The sequence below is a fragment of the Cydia pomonella genome, chromosome 2 (assembly GCF_033807575.1).
Source record: "Cydia pomonella isolate Wapato2018A chromosome 2, ilCydPomo1, whole genome shotgun sequence".
NCBI classification, from domain to species: domain Eukaryota; kingdom Metazoa; phylum Arthropoda; class Insecta; order Lepidoptera; family Tortricidae; genus Cydia; species Cydia pomonella.
In genome coordinates, this window is record NC_084704.1 from 28879859 (window position 1) to 28895740 (window position 15882).

The window sequence follows — 15882 nt, forward strand, 5'->3', positions numbered from 1 at the left end:
TAAAATTCCTTTACTTGGCAAACGATTTAAAAACTTGGCATGGATTGTATAGTCAATAAGGTCCCTTATGGATGAATCTAGAGTTAGGCAGTCTATGATTAAAGCGGATGTTTTCAATTTGACAGGTGGTGTAACGTACCAAACAGTGCTACAAATTTGTAATATTCCGATAAAATAGGCGCCACTGTCTTCGTGTAGGGCAGGAAATGTACGCTACAATATTAGTTTTGCGATTATACACTGGCATTTAAATATTACAGAACATACATATCCTTGTCTATTGATTTGATCGGTCTAGTGACGCAAATTTAGCGCGCCGTCCGTGCTTAGCATCTTTGCAATCTACAACTGTGGTGTGGTGTCCACAAGTGGTTGGTAAAACTGGTGCATTACTGTGCTATTGTTCTACGTGTGTAAACAGTTCATATTACTGGTTAAAGCCGGAGTTTTTTAGCTAACCGCCACCACTCAACAAGTACAATGTCTAGTACATCACAAAAGCATCGAAACTTCGTGGCTGAGCCCATGGGGGAGAAGCCAGTTACAGATCTAGCCGGCGTGGGGGAAGTCTTAGGGCGCAGGCTCGAAACTGCAGGATTTGACAAGGTAAAGGTAAAAAGGAACATAGATACATGTCATCATATTGTGTAAATAAAATTATCTTCCTGCAATGTAATTGTATTGTTTATATTTCAGGCCTATGTTGTACTCGGCCAGTTTTTGGTTCTGAAGAAGGATAAAGAGCTGTTTCAAGAGTGGATGAAAGAGACTTGCAGCGCTAACTCAAAGCAATCTGCAGATTGTTACCAGTGCTTACAAGAGTGGTGTGATGAATTTTTGTAAATTGACCTTGACTTGGGATGCTGGACTAATATTTTCTTACCTGTAAATAATTGGAAAGTAAGCAGTTATGACTAATCTATGCATTTTCGTATGTGTTTGTTAATATGTAGTTTTTTAATGGGAATGAACAAATTGTTACAGTACCTAACCAGATAAGAACCAATCTTAATTAGTTGCACATATTCAATATGATTGGTTCACCAGAATGTAAAAATATAGTATTTTTTTATATTAATTTAACAATAATTATATTAATATTGATAACATTCAATGATTTAATAAATATTGACATCTCTTTTAAGTATACATTAACTATTAATTTTTTTTTATTTAAATAAAAACCTTATGTTTGCATTTTGACTTATTCTTTGACAGATGAATAAATTATACAGTTAAATGTTGATAATCTCACTATAATGGTAAAATTGGGGTACAGGAAATCATTCTATGACCAAGGTAACTATCGACCACCAATCTACACTTACATTATCACACTGCCTTTGCTTTAATGGCTAAAAATCAAAAAACGATTTTGCTTCTATGGGTAAAAAACAAACAACAACATAACAAATGCTAGCTTCTACCCACAACACATAAAATGATGTCATTTCCTGGGACTAAAACTATGTCCATACCTAATTCCATCTGAATTGGTTTCAAGTGTGAAAATAGTTACTTTAAAGATAGTTACTTTTGCATTTATAATTTTAGTAGGGATTTAAAATATATGCAGATTTTCTGTAACATCCAGTAATCCAAATATTCCATTAGTCTGGCTCTGATATGTCAGTGTTAGTGCTGACATATTATCAAGATTGTACTGTAGCCGTAAGACTTGTGAGTGATACCATAAGGATGAGAATTGCTTGTATCTATACAAATAATCTGACAAAGTGGGACATTGTGCCAGCCATGGTCACATTTATTGGGTTTTGCTAATTAAGTTAATAATTTTACAAGAACTTGAAGAATATTTAGATTCAATGACTCGCCAAACATATTAAGGATGGAAACTCACTTTCTCATCAAAGGGCTCTAGCCCTAAAATTTGCCATCACAATTACCAAAAATTCATTAATTGTATAAGATGTGGAAAGTCTAAGATAAATCATGTCCCAGAGTTTTGACAGCTAAAGATGCTGACACCATGTTTTGTAGTAACTGAATTGTCAAACATCTTGACAATTAAATGTATGGAAATGTACTGTACAGAGCCATCTACATTAGCTGACAAATTCAAAGCATGAATTTGTCTTAGAATGTGCATTTCTATGAATTATAGGAAGCTTAACAAACATTGCCTGCATATACTGCAATTTTAAATATAAGGTTGAAGTTTGTGGTGGTGGTTGATTTTAATTCACGGTTTGATTCCCTGAACTGAAAAAACATAATATTTAGTTCCAAAATTAAGCTAGATATTAACGAAATCACTGCACCAGTACTTTACCAAGCAGGAGTCATAAAAATCATTTGTTTAAAATTGAACTATCAATAGAGTTGAATTTAATATCTGCCATATATGGTTGCATATGCGGTAAAGGGTTAAATAAATAATAATAAATGACTATTTGAATGTTTGACGTGGCTCTCCGCGTGCAAAAATTGGCAGAAAATTACAGACAAGGTGTCTCCGGTTGGTTAAGTAGTAGGGTATATACCATACACATTTAGTTTTAATATGGAAGCAATTTTTAGTATTCTTAGCATCACAACATACTTAATTAATATCCCAACTAGAAGAATGTAGAATAATAAAAATACCTGTTTACTTTTCACTTGTATTTACATAATTTCATGATTATAATAGAAAATAAAATTATTGATTTATATAATGTTGCAGTTTACATTTTGCTTTTACCTAAACAAAAATAGTAACCATAATACAATATAGTATTGCCCATACATGCCCTCATGCCCTGGGAGTTCCAATATATTGTAACTGGGATGCATCACAGTAACATAAAAAATTAAGTGCCCCTTTACATTGTTGTAGTTACCTTGGCAGAGAAATGACCTAATGCTAATCTATTGTATGTTTAACTGAAGTACTCATGACAGCACATTAGTGACAAAGAAACGTGTCACAAAAATTGAAGATTAGGGCTTCTGCAGCCAGCATCATAAATTGGTATTGGCATAGACAACAAAGTTGATAAAATTTAAGCCATAACAACAACAAAGAAAATAAAGAAGAATATGAGAACTCCAAAAATTTTAAACATTAATGCTCTGTTGCCAGTAATATTTTGGAAATATTTCATTATTTCTCTGTGACCTGCTTCTACATTCATCTCAGCCTCTTGAATGTTGGCATCAATTCTCCCAATGGCCTCATCTTGCTCCTTTACCATGTGAGCTAGTTGTTGGAATATGCCCCCCAGTTCCACTATAGTGCTTTCAATGTTATGCATAGTTTCTGCTCTTTGCTGTACATAGGTATCAGTGTCATCTCTTATTGCTAACTGCTGGGTCTGCATTTGGAGACCTGAAGTGTCTCCAAGGTCTATGCTGACCTCATCCTGTTGCTGTAGAAAAGATGGGACTTCTTTGACAACAGGGCCCACCCTTGAGAACTGTTCTCTTCTATTGTTTTGGTGTTTTAAATTTTCTGACCTCACTTCAAGAACCTGAAATGTAATTTCAAAATAACATTAAGAAGTTGTTACAACAACAAGGATGGAATGTTTAAATAATAGTATTGAAAAGTAGATGTTACCTGCTTAAATTGGTTGCTCATGGAAGCGAGTCGTGATTGCAGAGCTAGTACCACACTGGAGGAATGGTTGTGCATACTGCGGCGGCCACGGGGCATTTCACCAAGCCGGGCTATTTGCTGATTAAGTGCACTCAAGTCTCCCTTGATCATATATGTCAACTCCTGAATTTCTGTAGCACGATCATCAAACAATGACTTCTTCTTGGCCACTGGAAATAGTATTCACAATCAATTGTGTTTTTATTGTAACGATTCTTTCAAATTCTTCCTATAATTGCAAACTATTAATGTAAGTTGTTAAAAATTTGAAATAATCAGTATTCAAAACCTAGTGAGGTAAAAACAAATCAGAGTTATAGGAAATATGGTTTGTACCTTAGTCTGATAAAAACTATACTTACACAAAGCTAATTTCTCCAGTTTAGCATATGTTCCTGTAATGTTTTTACTAATAACTTTTGCCATTGCCATAAATTGTGAATAGGTCTCGAGTACTGCAGCTTTGCGTTCATCACGAACGACGGGCCTGGCTAAAGTGCGGCCTTGAAGACTCCGCACGGTTGACGCGAACTCGTTGGTCCTGTCTCTTGCAGCCATGACTGGTTCAAATATAGGTTCTTCGAGAAAGTCGAAAACAAAATCTGGTTCTTCAAATCCACTTCCTTGTTTGGGAGCAATGAACGGAAAGGATCCCTGTTTCTCTGTCTGCAGATATTTAGATCCCTTCTTATCAAATTTACTGTAAGAACTTAATTCATTCTCCAGTAGTGGTGTCTCATCGGAGGTAGTCACTGACACACCTCCTACATTACGACGCCGAGGAAGCATCGCATTCTATTTCCAAGTCCGTACAATCCTACAAATTGTTATTTTTTGCGGATTTAATCGAAAATTATAAGCAATTTGTAAATTCACCAGGGTCTCACTGTGTTGAAATCACAAAACATGACATTTCCACGACAGCACGGCACGTCAGTGTGACTGAAGGCAGTGTTGCTGTTGCCGTATTTACCAGTTATTTCGATATTTTTTAAACAAATTTAAATAAAGTAAACTCAACATCAAAGAAGAAGAAATTCAAAGGTGTATGTGAAGTCCCCAATCCGCATTGGGCTAGCGTGGGGACTATAGCCCGAGCCCTCTCGTACATGAGAGGAGGCCTGTGCCCAGCAGTGGGACGTATATAGGCTGAATTATTATTATTAAACTACAGTACCACAGGGAATTAATTATTATTATTTTATTCCCTACTATTACAGCTGAATGATGACATATTTGGGTCTACGAAATCTTATTGTTATTTTGTAGCATGACGCATTTCGTCCGTAGATACCTCTCTAAACGTCACCTCAGTCAATCACTAGCGCTACTGATTGATGCGGACGAAAATAAAACCATTAATAAAAAGAGAACTACGACAGACTACGAGAACGTATTGGAGTATACAGAATGACAAGTCTGTGTTGTATATTGATTGTGCAATGAAAATGTATTTCGAATTATTTACAATATATTAATATTCCGTTATGTATTAATTAATTGCAAAGAAAATGGGCCGAGGACTATGAACTAAGTACGTGATCATTTGTGCATTCATAGTGTTGCGTAGTTTTATTTGTTGCTCATCATAACATAGGTCATTGAAATAATGGTTGAGAACGGCGGTTCAAGCGGGGGCAGCGATAGCCCTAACGCGACTTGCGGGCGGTCGGGTCTGCTGGAGACGTTGGTACGCGGGGTGTGGTACCGGGTACACTGCTCCCTGGAGGACGACTACTTCAGCGTTTGCCTGGACGACGGCTACGATGCAACGACAACTCTCAATGGCACCCTCAACAATAACAATGTTGAAACACCCAACAGTGACTTCACGGAAGTGCCGGAAGCGATCGCGAATCAAAAACGACTAGTGCAAGTGGTTAAATCTGACAATAATGGGCTTGGAATATCAATTAAGGGTGGAATAGAAAACAATATGCCCATATTGATATCAAAAATATTTAAAGGTATGGCAGCAGACCTGACTGAACAGTTGTATGTTGGTGATGCTATCTTGTCGGTCAATGGAGAGGATCTTAAGGATGCTACACATGAAGAAGCTGTTAAGGCTCTGAAAAGAGCTGGCAAAATGGTTCAGTTGGAAGGTGAGTCATTCATATAGTACAGGTAATTTTAGAAGAAGAAGGTAATTTAAAAATAACCAGGGTAAAACAAACACAGAAATGTGGACCTGTTTTGCTGAAATAAACCAAATTCCCATTGGCCTCTGCTGATCAGAATATGCTACAGTAAAACATCAAGTTGAATAGGATAAGTGGTCAAAAAGTGGACATCTTCAATATATAGAAACAAATGACTTTAAAAATATCACATTAACCCTTGGAGTGGTAGGCCGTTGACTCCCAACCGATTACGTCATTTAAATTTGGAATTTGATTAAATTAAATTAAATCAAAATTCCAACAACTCATAAATTGCATACTTATGCCACTTGAAGAGTTATATTTTTCTGTCTCTTGTAAGTGTTTCAGTCCCATTTTAATTATAGAGGAACACTTATTTTTGTGCCCATGGGCCCTTCTGTGGATTATGATGACAGTCTTGAACTTCTTATAATGAGCAATAAGGATTGATATTTGAAGGAATTTTCAACATTACTTTTGTGATTCATTTACAAAGTTGCTCTTAAGTTTTTGCACTGACTTTCAACTTGCTTTTTTTTAGTATTTTTGACCCTTATTTTTAATATATAAGTGATTGGAAGATCAAAACCAGGTCTTCCACCACCACACAAAATACCTATGGCCAACAAAGATCATGTCAATATAACAATAAAAAAATGAACTGTAAAAAACTTAAAAAATTGTATTCTTCAATTTTGTTCTTCTATTTGTTGCACTGTGTGTGTTGTTGCATAGTGGTAATTCATCTAGATTGATCAATTAACTCTAATAAACGTTATGGCAATTGAAGCTTGATGAGGTCACTGTAAATGCTTTCATTAATTATGGCATGTCAGAAGAACATATTTGTAGTAACAATGTAGAAAACAGCATAATTGAAATATTTTGCTATATTTTTGTACTGTTGTCTCATTGTATCTAAAAAATGAAACTAAAATAAAGATTTAAACTACAAATTCATTTGAAACGACAAACTTGATGTGTAAACAAACATGCTTTTGCATATGAATTTTTGCAGTGTGGTAGAATACTAATGCCCTTCTATGCTTGTGTCGCACTGCCAACTGGGCAAATACCTTTGACAAGGAGGTTGCATCATGATCACGAAGCAAATATTTTTTTAATTTAGCCTAGTAATACAAAGGTTATTACAAAGACTCCTATTGTCGGGCAAAGGCCTCCCCCATCTTATTTCAATTCCGTTTTTCAGTAGCCTGTCTGTTCCATGTTAGAAGTCAGCCAGCTTGTCACACCATTGGTCCTCTGTCATTTTTCTGCGCCCTTGTAATGTTTCTTGGGTACCAGGACATGGCTTTTTGGGTCCATCTATTGTCATTGTATTTTCCCATTCGAGCTTTTTTGCGGCTTGGAGTATATCTCTCATGCAGCTTTTACATCTTAATTCTTTATTAGGGCTTTAAATTAAAGAAAGTTTTCCCTTAGTATTATTTGGTATTATTCTTTCCATTTTATGCTGATTGATTTTTAATTTCTTAGCTAATTCTTTGTTTAAGGCCCATGTTTGTGGTATGTAAATATTGGGATTATACAGCTGTTGAAGATTACTTTACCTTACATTGACTGTTGTTGACCTTAGATTGTATAGATATATTATTATTTTTTAATATGTACTGCATTTGCCAAGGTCGTTTCCACGCATTTGTTATTCATAATCATAAGCAAATAATAGGTCATATTAAACATGTCTCTCTCTTATCTCACGCCCCTTAGCATCGTCCAAAAATCCGCAGAAGAAGAGAAAAAGAAAATACTTGAATGCCTCAGAAAAGTATCACACAACTTTTACTCCCCTCATCACATCTGTCGATGGAGTCTTCACTCCACACATGTCCGCCTTTTTCAAATATCTTGGTGAAGCCATCGCCGACTGGTGGGATAGATCCCTTAGTGTTGTAATAGGCTGGCTTAGATCCAAAATTATGATTTCAATAATCCGGGCTACCAGCATATGTATCCGTGGGACAGGCACAGATTCAGATTCAAATCCATCCAACATTTCTTCGGTTTTAATGACTGTGCACCCAACCCGTCTACCTCTACCCTGCACTAGCGTTCCTGTTGTTGCTCAATTCCGTTTTTATTATTTTCCATTTTTGTTATTGATACTTTATTTCGAATAAATTTAAGCCAGCGACATCGAGTGAAGTGCCGCGACGTCGCCGGACTTCGCTCGACATGTCGGCCGACATTGCGCGCCTTACATACCAGCCCTGCTTATGGTAAATGCTGTACTTATATGAGATGAGTCGTTTAAATAAAGAACTTATTCAAAGAGAACAACATAAACAATTGCATGAGTTTTCAAATGTGATCACTGCATTTACTGTTAGCATGGCAGATATGATAATACAGCATGGTTATATTCAATCAACTGACACAAATGGATATCAAGAGCGAAACTAACTGCTATCAAACTGCTTCGCAGTTTGGCAGTACTATTTTAATGTAACACCTATGTACCCTGTCTTATGAGAATAAAAAAAAAATATTTAAAAAATGATGCCCGGTTTACTTTTACTAAACATGTCTTAACCACTCCCAGAGATTTCCAGAGATTTAAATTTGCGAGTCAATAATAACCCAGATCCATACTCAATACATACAACATGGTACTCAATACGGGTTACAATGTATTTGCAGCATCCATAGGCAATGGTAACCGCTTATTAAAACATGTATATGAGCCAGTGAATACACTGGAAGCTAAATATATTTATACCATGTCAGTGGCAAGCAAGCATAAGACTATGATAGTAAGCAAGTACCATAGACAATGGATGCCTGCAACTCTATAGACTTTATTTAGCCCTTGAGGTCCATTGATGTGATTATAATTCCGAACAAAGTTTTTAGAATGAGGGTCCAAAAGAGGCAAAAAAATCGTAATAGAAATATCGATATGGAAACTTAGACTATACCTACATATTAATGTATGTATGTATGTGCTGTTTGTTACCTAGGCAGCTTTGCACTGCCAAGCAATTTCTCTAATAAAAACCCGGGGTGCTCCCACCGTGGCTGCCACTCGCCAGTCTAAATCTGTAAGGTCTTGTTTTATTTCTTCTTACACGATTTATTCTTCATACTTATAATATAACTTTCCAGTGAAGTACCTCCGCGAAGTGACGCCATACTTCCGGAAGGCGTCAATCATAAGCGAGGTGGGATGGGAGCTGCAGCGCGGCTACATGGCGGAGGCGCCGCCGTCGCCTCCCTCGCCGCGCCGCCGCCGCGCCGATACCCGCTACGTGCCGCTGTTGATGGCCTGCGTCGCCAAGAATCTGCGCCACCACGACCCAGGTAAATACTAACTACACTAATAAATTCATCCTATTCATCGGCATTCACGTATAGGACATCAACTTGTTAGAAATATGTCTCCTGTTTAATAATACTGGCTTGTCAAATCCTCCACTATTTCCATAGTCGCTCCCTCTTAAATACTCCTTTCTTCAAGTTTTTGTTTATTCTGGATAGATTTTACGTATCAATACACTCTTGAGCTGCGCGGCTAGTCGGTAGAATATACAGGGTGCTTGGTAGCTAGGTGCAAAACTTTAAGGAGGTGATAGCCGAGGTAATTTTGAACATTTTTAGTCACATTTGTCATGTATGTGCTTATTTTAATCAAAATGTACCCCAACAAAATAGTAGTTTATGTGACTGCTACATAATAAAAGGCATTAAAATACACGAGTGATTTAATGCCTAATTATGCACAGTTACATACACTATTTTATCTACACTCATATTATAAACTTTCTATGATATCTTCACTAACCCCAATTACAGCCAACATTGGGGCATCATTGCTCTCTTGGCGGAACTCGTGGATATGTGGTGGCGTCACCGAAATATTTTTATCGCTCATTTTACACGCACCTTTTGCTATAGTTACTTTAAAAACAACAACAAAATTATTCATTTTATACTTAAAACTAATTAAACGATAAAGTGTACGTCAAATGGCGGTATAAATGAAAACTTTTGTAATTCAGAGATAAAATAGAGTCTGGGGCCCATTTCCGTATCATTCCATACAAACTAACATGCGAGATTATGTCAAAATTGTATGCAATTGAAATTTCATTTCGAACAAAAAGGCATCTCGATTGATATTAGAATAGAGGGCAAATCGAATTGTTTTTTTTTATGTATAACCAAATCAATTCTGATGTAGTTATGAAGCAATTACAACATCATCACAGATAAGAAATTTGTTGTAACAAAGCAGTTTATCGTAATGTTGGCTATTATTTACGGACTTTGAAGGCATCACAGAGGGTTTATGATATGTGTGTAGATAAAATTCTGTATATTTTTTGGGTTTGATATTCAGTAAGAAATGCCAATGGGTAATCACAAAAAAGTGCATGTAAAATGTGATAATGTCAGAATTGAGCAAAGTGAAGAAGCGTACACGGTTCGGTTACAGAACAGCGTACGATCGAGGTGTACTCGCCGGACGGCGTGCACGCGCTGGCGCTGCGCGCGGCGGACGCGGCGGGCGCGGCGGGCTGGCACCGCGCGCTGCACGCGGCGGCGCGGCGGGCGGCCCGCGCGGCGCTGGCCCGCGCGCGCCCGCGCCTGCGCGCGCTGCTCGGCGACGTGCGCTACGCCGGCTGGCTGGCGCGCCGCCCCGCTATGGACCATGTCAGTGCTTTTTTAATACCGAGCCCGACGGTTCCTGTCTGATGTATATTTTGTATCGATTTCGGTGCAGCATTGTTGTCTTAATCTTTTAACGTAAGAATATAATATACCCGATTACAGTTGAAATGCTAACGGTGATTACCTCAGTATTTTTTGGTTTTTGACGAAACTTTTGATTTATCGCAATGGTTATGGAACAGCTGCCGACGGTAGTGATAATGTGCTTGAATAATTTTTCGCGTGATGGATTTTTGAAAGACTCTAGCTCCCTGACTCCATTCCCCGCCCACCTGGGGGAACATACATCTGCCGCGTGTGTGGACGTGGGATCCTCTCTCGCATAGGGCTACAGCCACGAACGCAAGTGTCGTTACCAGGATGCTGCTTAAAACATCTCACACAGATGAAAAGGCCTCTTTTATTATTACATTTATTACACAGATGAATTCATGTGGTTATTTTTTAATCTAAAGTCAAATTAAAACAAGAAATGTTACTTTGCTAATCCGCGAAAAAATAATAAATAAATACGCAAATGAATATAACAACCCATCACCAAAAGTATAAAACTCGACACGTGTTTCGCCTTTCTACGAGGCGTCCTCAGGAGATGCTGGAGATGTTGACGGTCTAACGTCCGACAACTGAATATCATTATTCAGTTCATTTGATGATTCAGTTGTCGGACGTTACAACGACGGACGTTAGTTTTGGTGATGGGTTGTTATATTTATTTGCGTATATATTTTTGCGGTTGGGGTTGCGGGAGGGTGGGAATACTAATTGCATGTAAAAACACGCAAGTAAGTATAACGGGTTAGCACTGATTGACTAGCACGTTATTTTTTCGCAGATTAGCAAAGTAACATTTCTTGTTTTAATTAGCATGGATTTCCGCAAAGTAACGCTTGATTCTATTAATGATTTAATCTAAAGTCTTTGAATAATTTTATTTCTGCTTTACAGATCAGCGCATCTGGTGGCTCCGACAGTTCCGATGAAGCCGAGGGATGGCAACCTACCTTTGTAGCTATCACGGACCGAGAATTAAGGTACATTTATTTAATACCATACTTCACGGTCCAGATGCAAGTCATGTCATTGGCAGGTTGTATGAGGCGATGCTAATTTTCTATCAGTCTAAATTTGACTATTATTTCTGGTTTTTAGGGTTCCGTAGTCAACTAGGAACCCTTATAGTTTCTCCATGTCCGTCTGTCTGTCTGTCTGTATGTCCGAGGCTTTGCTCCGTGGTCGTTAGTGCTAGAAAGCTGAAATTCGGCATGGATATATAAATCAATAAAGCCGACAAAGTCGTACAATAAAATCTAAAAATTTAATTTTTTTGAGGGTATCTCCCCTACACGTAAAGTGGGGGTGATTTTTTTTTTGCGTCAACCCTACAGTGTGGGGTATCGTTGGAAAGGCCTTTCAAAATTAATAGGGGTCTTCAACAAACATTTTTTGATAAAGTGAACTTATTCGGAGATAGTCGCTCCGAAAGAAAAAAAAAATGTGTCCCCCCCTCTAACTTTTGAACCATAGGTCCAAAAAATATGAAAAAAAAAAAAACGTGGAAGTAGAGCTTAAGAAAGACATTTAATGAAAACTATAGCGGACATGATCAGTTTGGCTGTTTTTGAGTTATCGCAAAAAGTTTCCCCTTCATAGTAAAAAAACTTACTGTAATTAGGTACTGATTATGCAAATTTGCCTATTTGTTTAACTCGCGTGAAAGGTACCGTTTCATCCCTTGGTTAACAATTGACTATACTTTAAGCTCCAGTTTAGCTTATTGTGACGGAAGAGTAACTACGGAACCCTACACTGAGCGTGGCCCGACATGCTCTTGGCCGATTTTTTATTTATTTTTCTTTCGTCGGTTGAGGAAATCTGACTCGATTGAAACCTTTCAAAAACACCTAGCTCCAGACTTCCCAGCATGAGTCGCAATGTCGGGCGCGACTCCATTTTTGAAGACAACGCAAGTGTGTGAACAGTAGTCCCGTTGCCAGGCTGTACGAGGCGGCGCCGTGGTCGGCGGAGGCGTGGTGCGCGGCGGGCGAGGTGCTGGGGCTGGCGGCCACGCGGCTGGCGTGGTGGCGGCGCGGCGCGGGCGCGGCGGCGCTGGGCGTGCGCGCCGGCACGCCCGCCGGCCTGGCCGTGCGCGCGCTGCGCGCCGACACGCCGCACGACCTGGCCGCCGTCGCCGGCGCGCTCGTCGACGGCGCGCATCGCGCCGTGCGCGCGCAGCCCGAGTTCACCTTCCGTAAGATCAACACTCCCCACTAAGGATTCTGCAAAATATCTGACCGTCGACTTGCTGTGACTGATTTTATACCTGCACAAATTTTTACAGTTTCGATCTACGAGATATATATTGATATTGAACTAGCTTTTGGTCTGCGACTTTTGCGTAGTTTTTTTTTAATTTCATTTAAATCTGTTCAGCGGTTTAATCGTGAAGAGGTAACAGACAGACAGAGCTACTTTCGCATTTGTAATATTATTTGGGATTAGTGAGAATGATATCGGTTGCAGGTTGTCGGTTCCGGGGCGCGTGCGCGCGCCTGTCGCTGGGCGCGGGCGGCGTGTGCGTGTGGGAGGCGGCGGGCTCGCTGGGCCGCGGCGGCGCGCGCGCGCTGTACCGCCGCCCGCTGCACGCGCTCAAGGCCTCCGCCGACGACGACCGCTCCGCGCTGTGGCTGCACTTCACGGACGACGACACCGTGGTCAGTACTGTCTCTATCTCTAGCCCTCCGCCAACAACGACAGCCCAGAAAAAATGCAGTTCAAGTTGTTTACCTTGAACGCGTGCTGCCACGCTACCATACGTAAATTCGCAACAGGGTTCTCTCAAAATAGTGGTACTATGTTGCTCGTCTTACTTGCTCAAAATGTATTGTCCCTTCTTAAGGTGAATTTTATGTCTACGTACGGAAAAGAAAAAACGAGGTTGACGAGGTTATGGAATAGAGTTGCTCATAAGAAATTTGTCCTCAGGAACTGGATATGGAGGGCAGCCCGAAGCCGGCCGTGTTCATTCTGCACAACCTGCTGTCGGCGCGCGTGCACGCGCTGCCCGAGGACTCCGCGCAGCCACTATAACCACGCCACTGAACATCTGTGAGTCCCTCCCACTATCACCGACCCTGTTCCACCGGGCGGGGCGGCAATTCTGTACTACGCGGGAATGTGTGATTTTCATTCAACTTGTTAGATGTTATAGCTATTACGATCGTGAAAAAATGCCGAGAAAACTTCAAATAGAATCTCGAATAAATAATACTCCTTCGATTTATTGCTTGTTTGTTATGTTTATGTGAGTCTTTAAAAATCTTGTTAAAATTAAAGACGATTTTGGTGTGCATAGTAATTAACATTGATGTTGGCCGCAGTCGATGGCCGTTAGGGCCTTTAGTGCAATTATGAATGTATTATACGAAATGAGAAGCACAACGAGTACTGTTTAGGATACTCCCGATGGTTACTACTCCCACCGGCAGAGCAAATGATTTCAATTATTTAAATGATAAATAAATAACAGCGGCAACTGTAGGGTTTTATGGAAGTAGTAACTATTAGGCTTAACACGCACTGCGATTAATTTCTTGCGGTTTCAATCTAATTTCTTGCGATTTCAGTCTTGCGAGTGCGTGCGCTCATGCAGCATGCTGTATGTTACACTTTTTGCGGTTCTGAAACCGCAAGAAATTATTCGTAGTGCGTTCTAAGCCTTAGGGACAAACGCTCGGTTTGATACTATGGCGTAGTAAAACTGGTAAGTGCAATTGCGCCATGGTTTTATGTTGTTTGTTTTAAAATTATGTTGTAGTTATTACATGTTCTTGTTTCCCATGTTTTAAAATTAAATGGCAACTACGTGTAACAAAAATGACATGTAATTTTTTAAAAATAAAATGGAGGAGCGGAGGCGATGTACGCAATATTTCCGAACTTTATACCGAGGCAAGATACACAATATTAATTTTGATTATTTTCCCATTACACCACTTTATACTCAATGTTGAACTCAAAATTATAATATTATTGGAATAAATGGTAGCCACATGCATACCTTTCTTTCTGGTGTAATTAGAATTTTACTTTTATAAGTAGAACGAAATATGTCGGACCTTATGCAAAATAATCGAAACCTAGTATTCTGCCTATCAAAGCTATCTTATTAAGTGATTTTTATCTTAGTACTTTTATATACAATATCTACGCTGTACATAGCTATTATACTTTCTACATCTTTACATTTCCCTATTTAAGGTAATTGGTTTGCTTTAATATTTGTAGTGTTCAATCTTAAGATAAAAGACGTCATATAAGCTAGGATAATTTTTATTATGGTTAAGATTAATGTGTAGTGACGTAGCGAAGTCATTTGAGTAACGACAGGCAATATTTAAGGTGATAAAAAAGGTTAGAAATATTTATTTTATTACCACATTTATGTCATATTTTGTAAGCGTACAATATGTAACTGAACAAATGTATCGGATTCTTTTTATAACTAAGAGTCCCGGTTTTGCCGGCGTTTATTGGATCGTACTCCTCTCTTTGAACACATTTATTCTAATTGTAACTGCTTATACTCTTTAACTACCTATTTGTTATTAAAATCAATGTATTAATTATGTTATATTAATATTTACTTTACCTTCTCAAAATATTGTTTCGCAAATTGTGAATCTCGCAGCTGTTTGGTTAAGGCTTTAATTTTAGATAGCCGAAGAGGCGTAATTGTATTGTTATTTGTTATTATTCATAAATTTATTTTTTACATAATTATTATATATAAATAATCAATTCGATTATGTGTATTGGCTGGATTGTTATTAGCTTATTAGTATGTGTTTACGTTATCCACAGTGTCAACAACAATACGTATAAGTACAGAAACGTTGGTATGGATCCGTCACTTACAGAAGTCCGTACTTCTGAGTAATTACGTACAGAATGACAATTAGGGATGTGTGCCTTTGTAAATTAATTTGTCTATACAGAGTCCCGTTGACAGCAAAGTAATGCTCAAATTATACTCTCAGAAACAAAAAAATATTTGCGTCAAGCCAGCGCCAGTTATAGTATTATCTCAAGTAAGTATCTTTGAGTAATACTGTTAAATCTGTATTGCTCTTAATGTGAATATGAATACCTTGAAATCTGAATGAACCAATAAACTACTTGGTTGGCAGGCTTTTTAGTTATTATCAATAGTAACGTTAAGATTAGCACAAAGAAATACTAACTGGTATGCGGAAAGCCTACGCAGTCTCACCTTTGTGTGTCAATTATTGACGTGAAAGTGGCGGTATTTGACCATGAATATGTGACGTTATCTATGAAAAGGGATACAACGCTGCGCGACGTAGTGCGGCGTAAGGGCCACCGACAATAAGGCCCCTTTTCATAGATAATGCCACATATGGTTGTAAGTGTAGATGGACTTAA

General features: G+C 38.6%; 3 protein-coding genes across 4 annotated transcripts; 2 read left to right on the top strand and 1 right to left on the bottom strand.

Annotated features, from left to right (window-relative positions):
* The first annotated feature begins 125 nt into the window (after positions 1–125).
* Positions 126–1197, top strand: LOC133534846 (barrier-to-autointegration factor). 2 transcript variants are annotated; one of them, XM_061874137.1, is made up of 2 exons: positions 126–612; positions 697–1197. In XM_061874137.1, exons 1-2 carry the CDS (start codon positions 481–483, stop codon positions 841–843), a joined length of 279 nt encoding a protein of 92 aa, XP_061730121.1. In that variant the 5' UTR covers positions 126–480; the 3' UTR covers positions 844–1197. The 2 variants fall into 2 exon arrangements, with proteins under 2 accessions (XP_061730121.1, XP_061730122.1); XM_061874138.1 differs by having other exon boundaries at positions 164–606.
* A 1413-nt stretch (positions 1198–2610) lies between these two features.
* LOC133534845 (syntaxin-5) lies at positions 2611–4528 on the bottom strand. The gene is made up of 3 exons (XM_061874136.1): positions 3964–4528; positions 3563–3771; positions 2611–3473 (listed from the first exon to the last, which is right to left on the bottom strand). Exons 1-3 carry the CDS (start codon positions 4388–4390, stop codon positions 3006–3008), a joined length of 1104 nt encoding a protein of 367 aa, XP_061730120.1. The 5' UTR covers positions 4391–4528; the 3' UTR covers positions 2611–3005.
* A 141-nt stretch (positions 4529–4669) lies between these two features.
* On the top strand, positions 4670–14491 carry LOC133534844 (beta-1-syntrophin). Its single transcript, XM_061874135.1, has 7 exons — positions 4670–5706; positions 8872–9066; positions 10202–10419; positions 11386–11471; positions 12435–12688; positions 12961–13151; positions 13423–14491. The coding sequence occupies exons 1-7, from the start codon at positions 5211–5213 to the stop codon at positions 13525–13527; spliced, it is 1545 nt and encodes a 514-aa protein (XP_061730119.1). The 5' UTR covers positions 4670–5210; the 3' UTR covers positions 13528–14491.
* The last annotated feature ends 1391 nt before the right edge of the window (positions 14492–15882 follow it).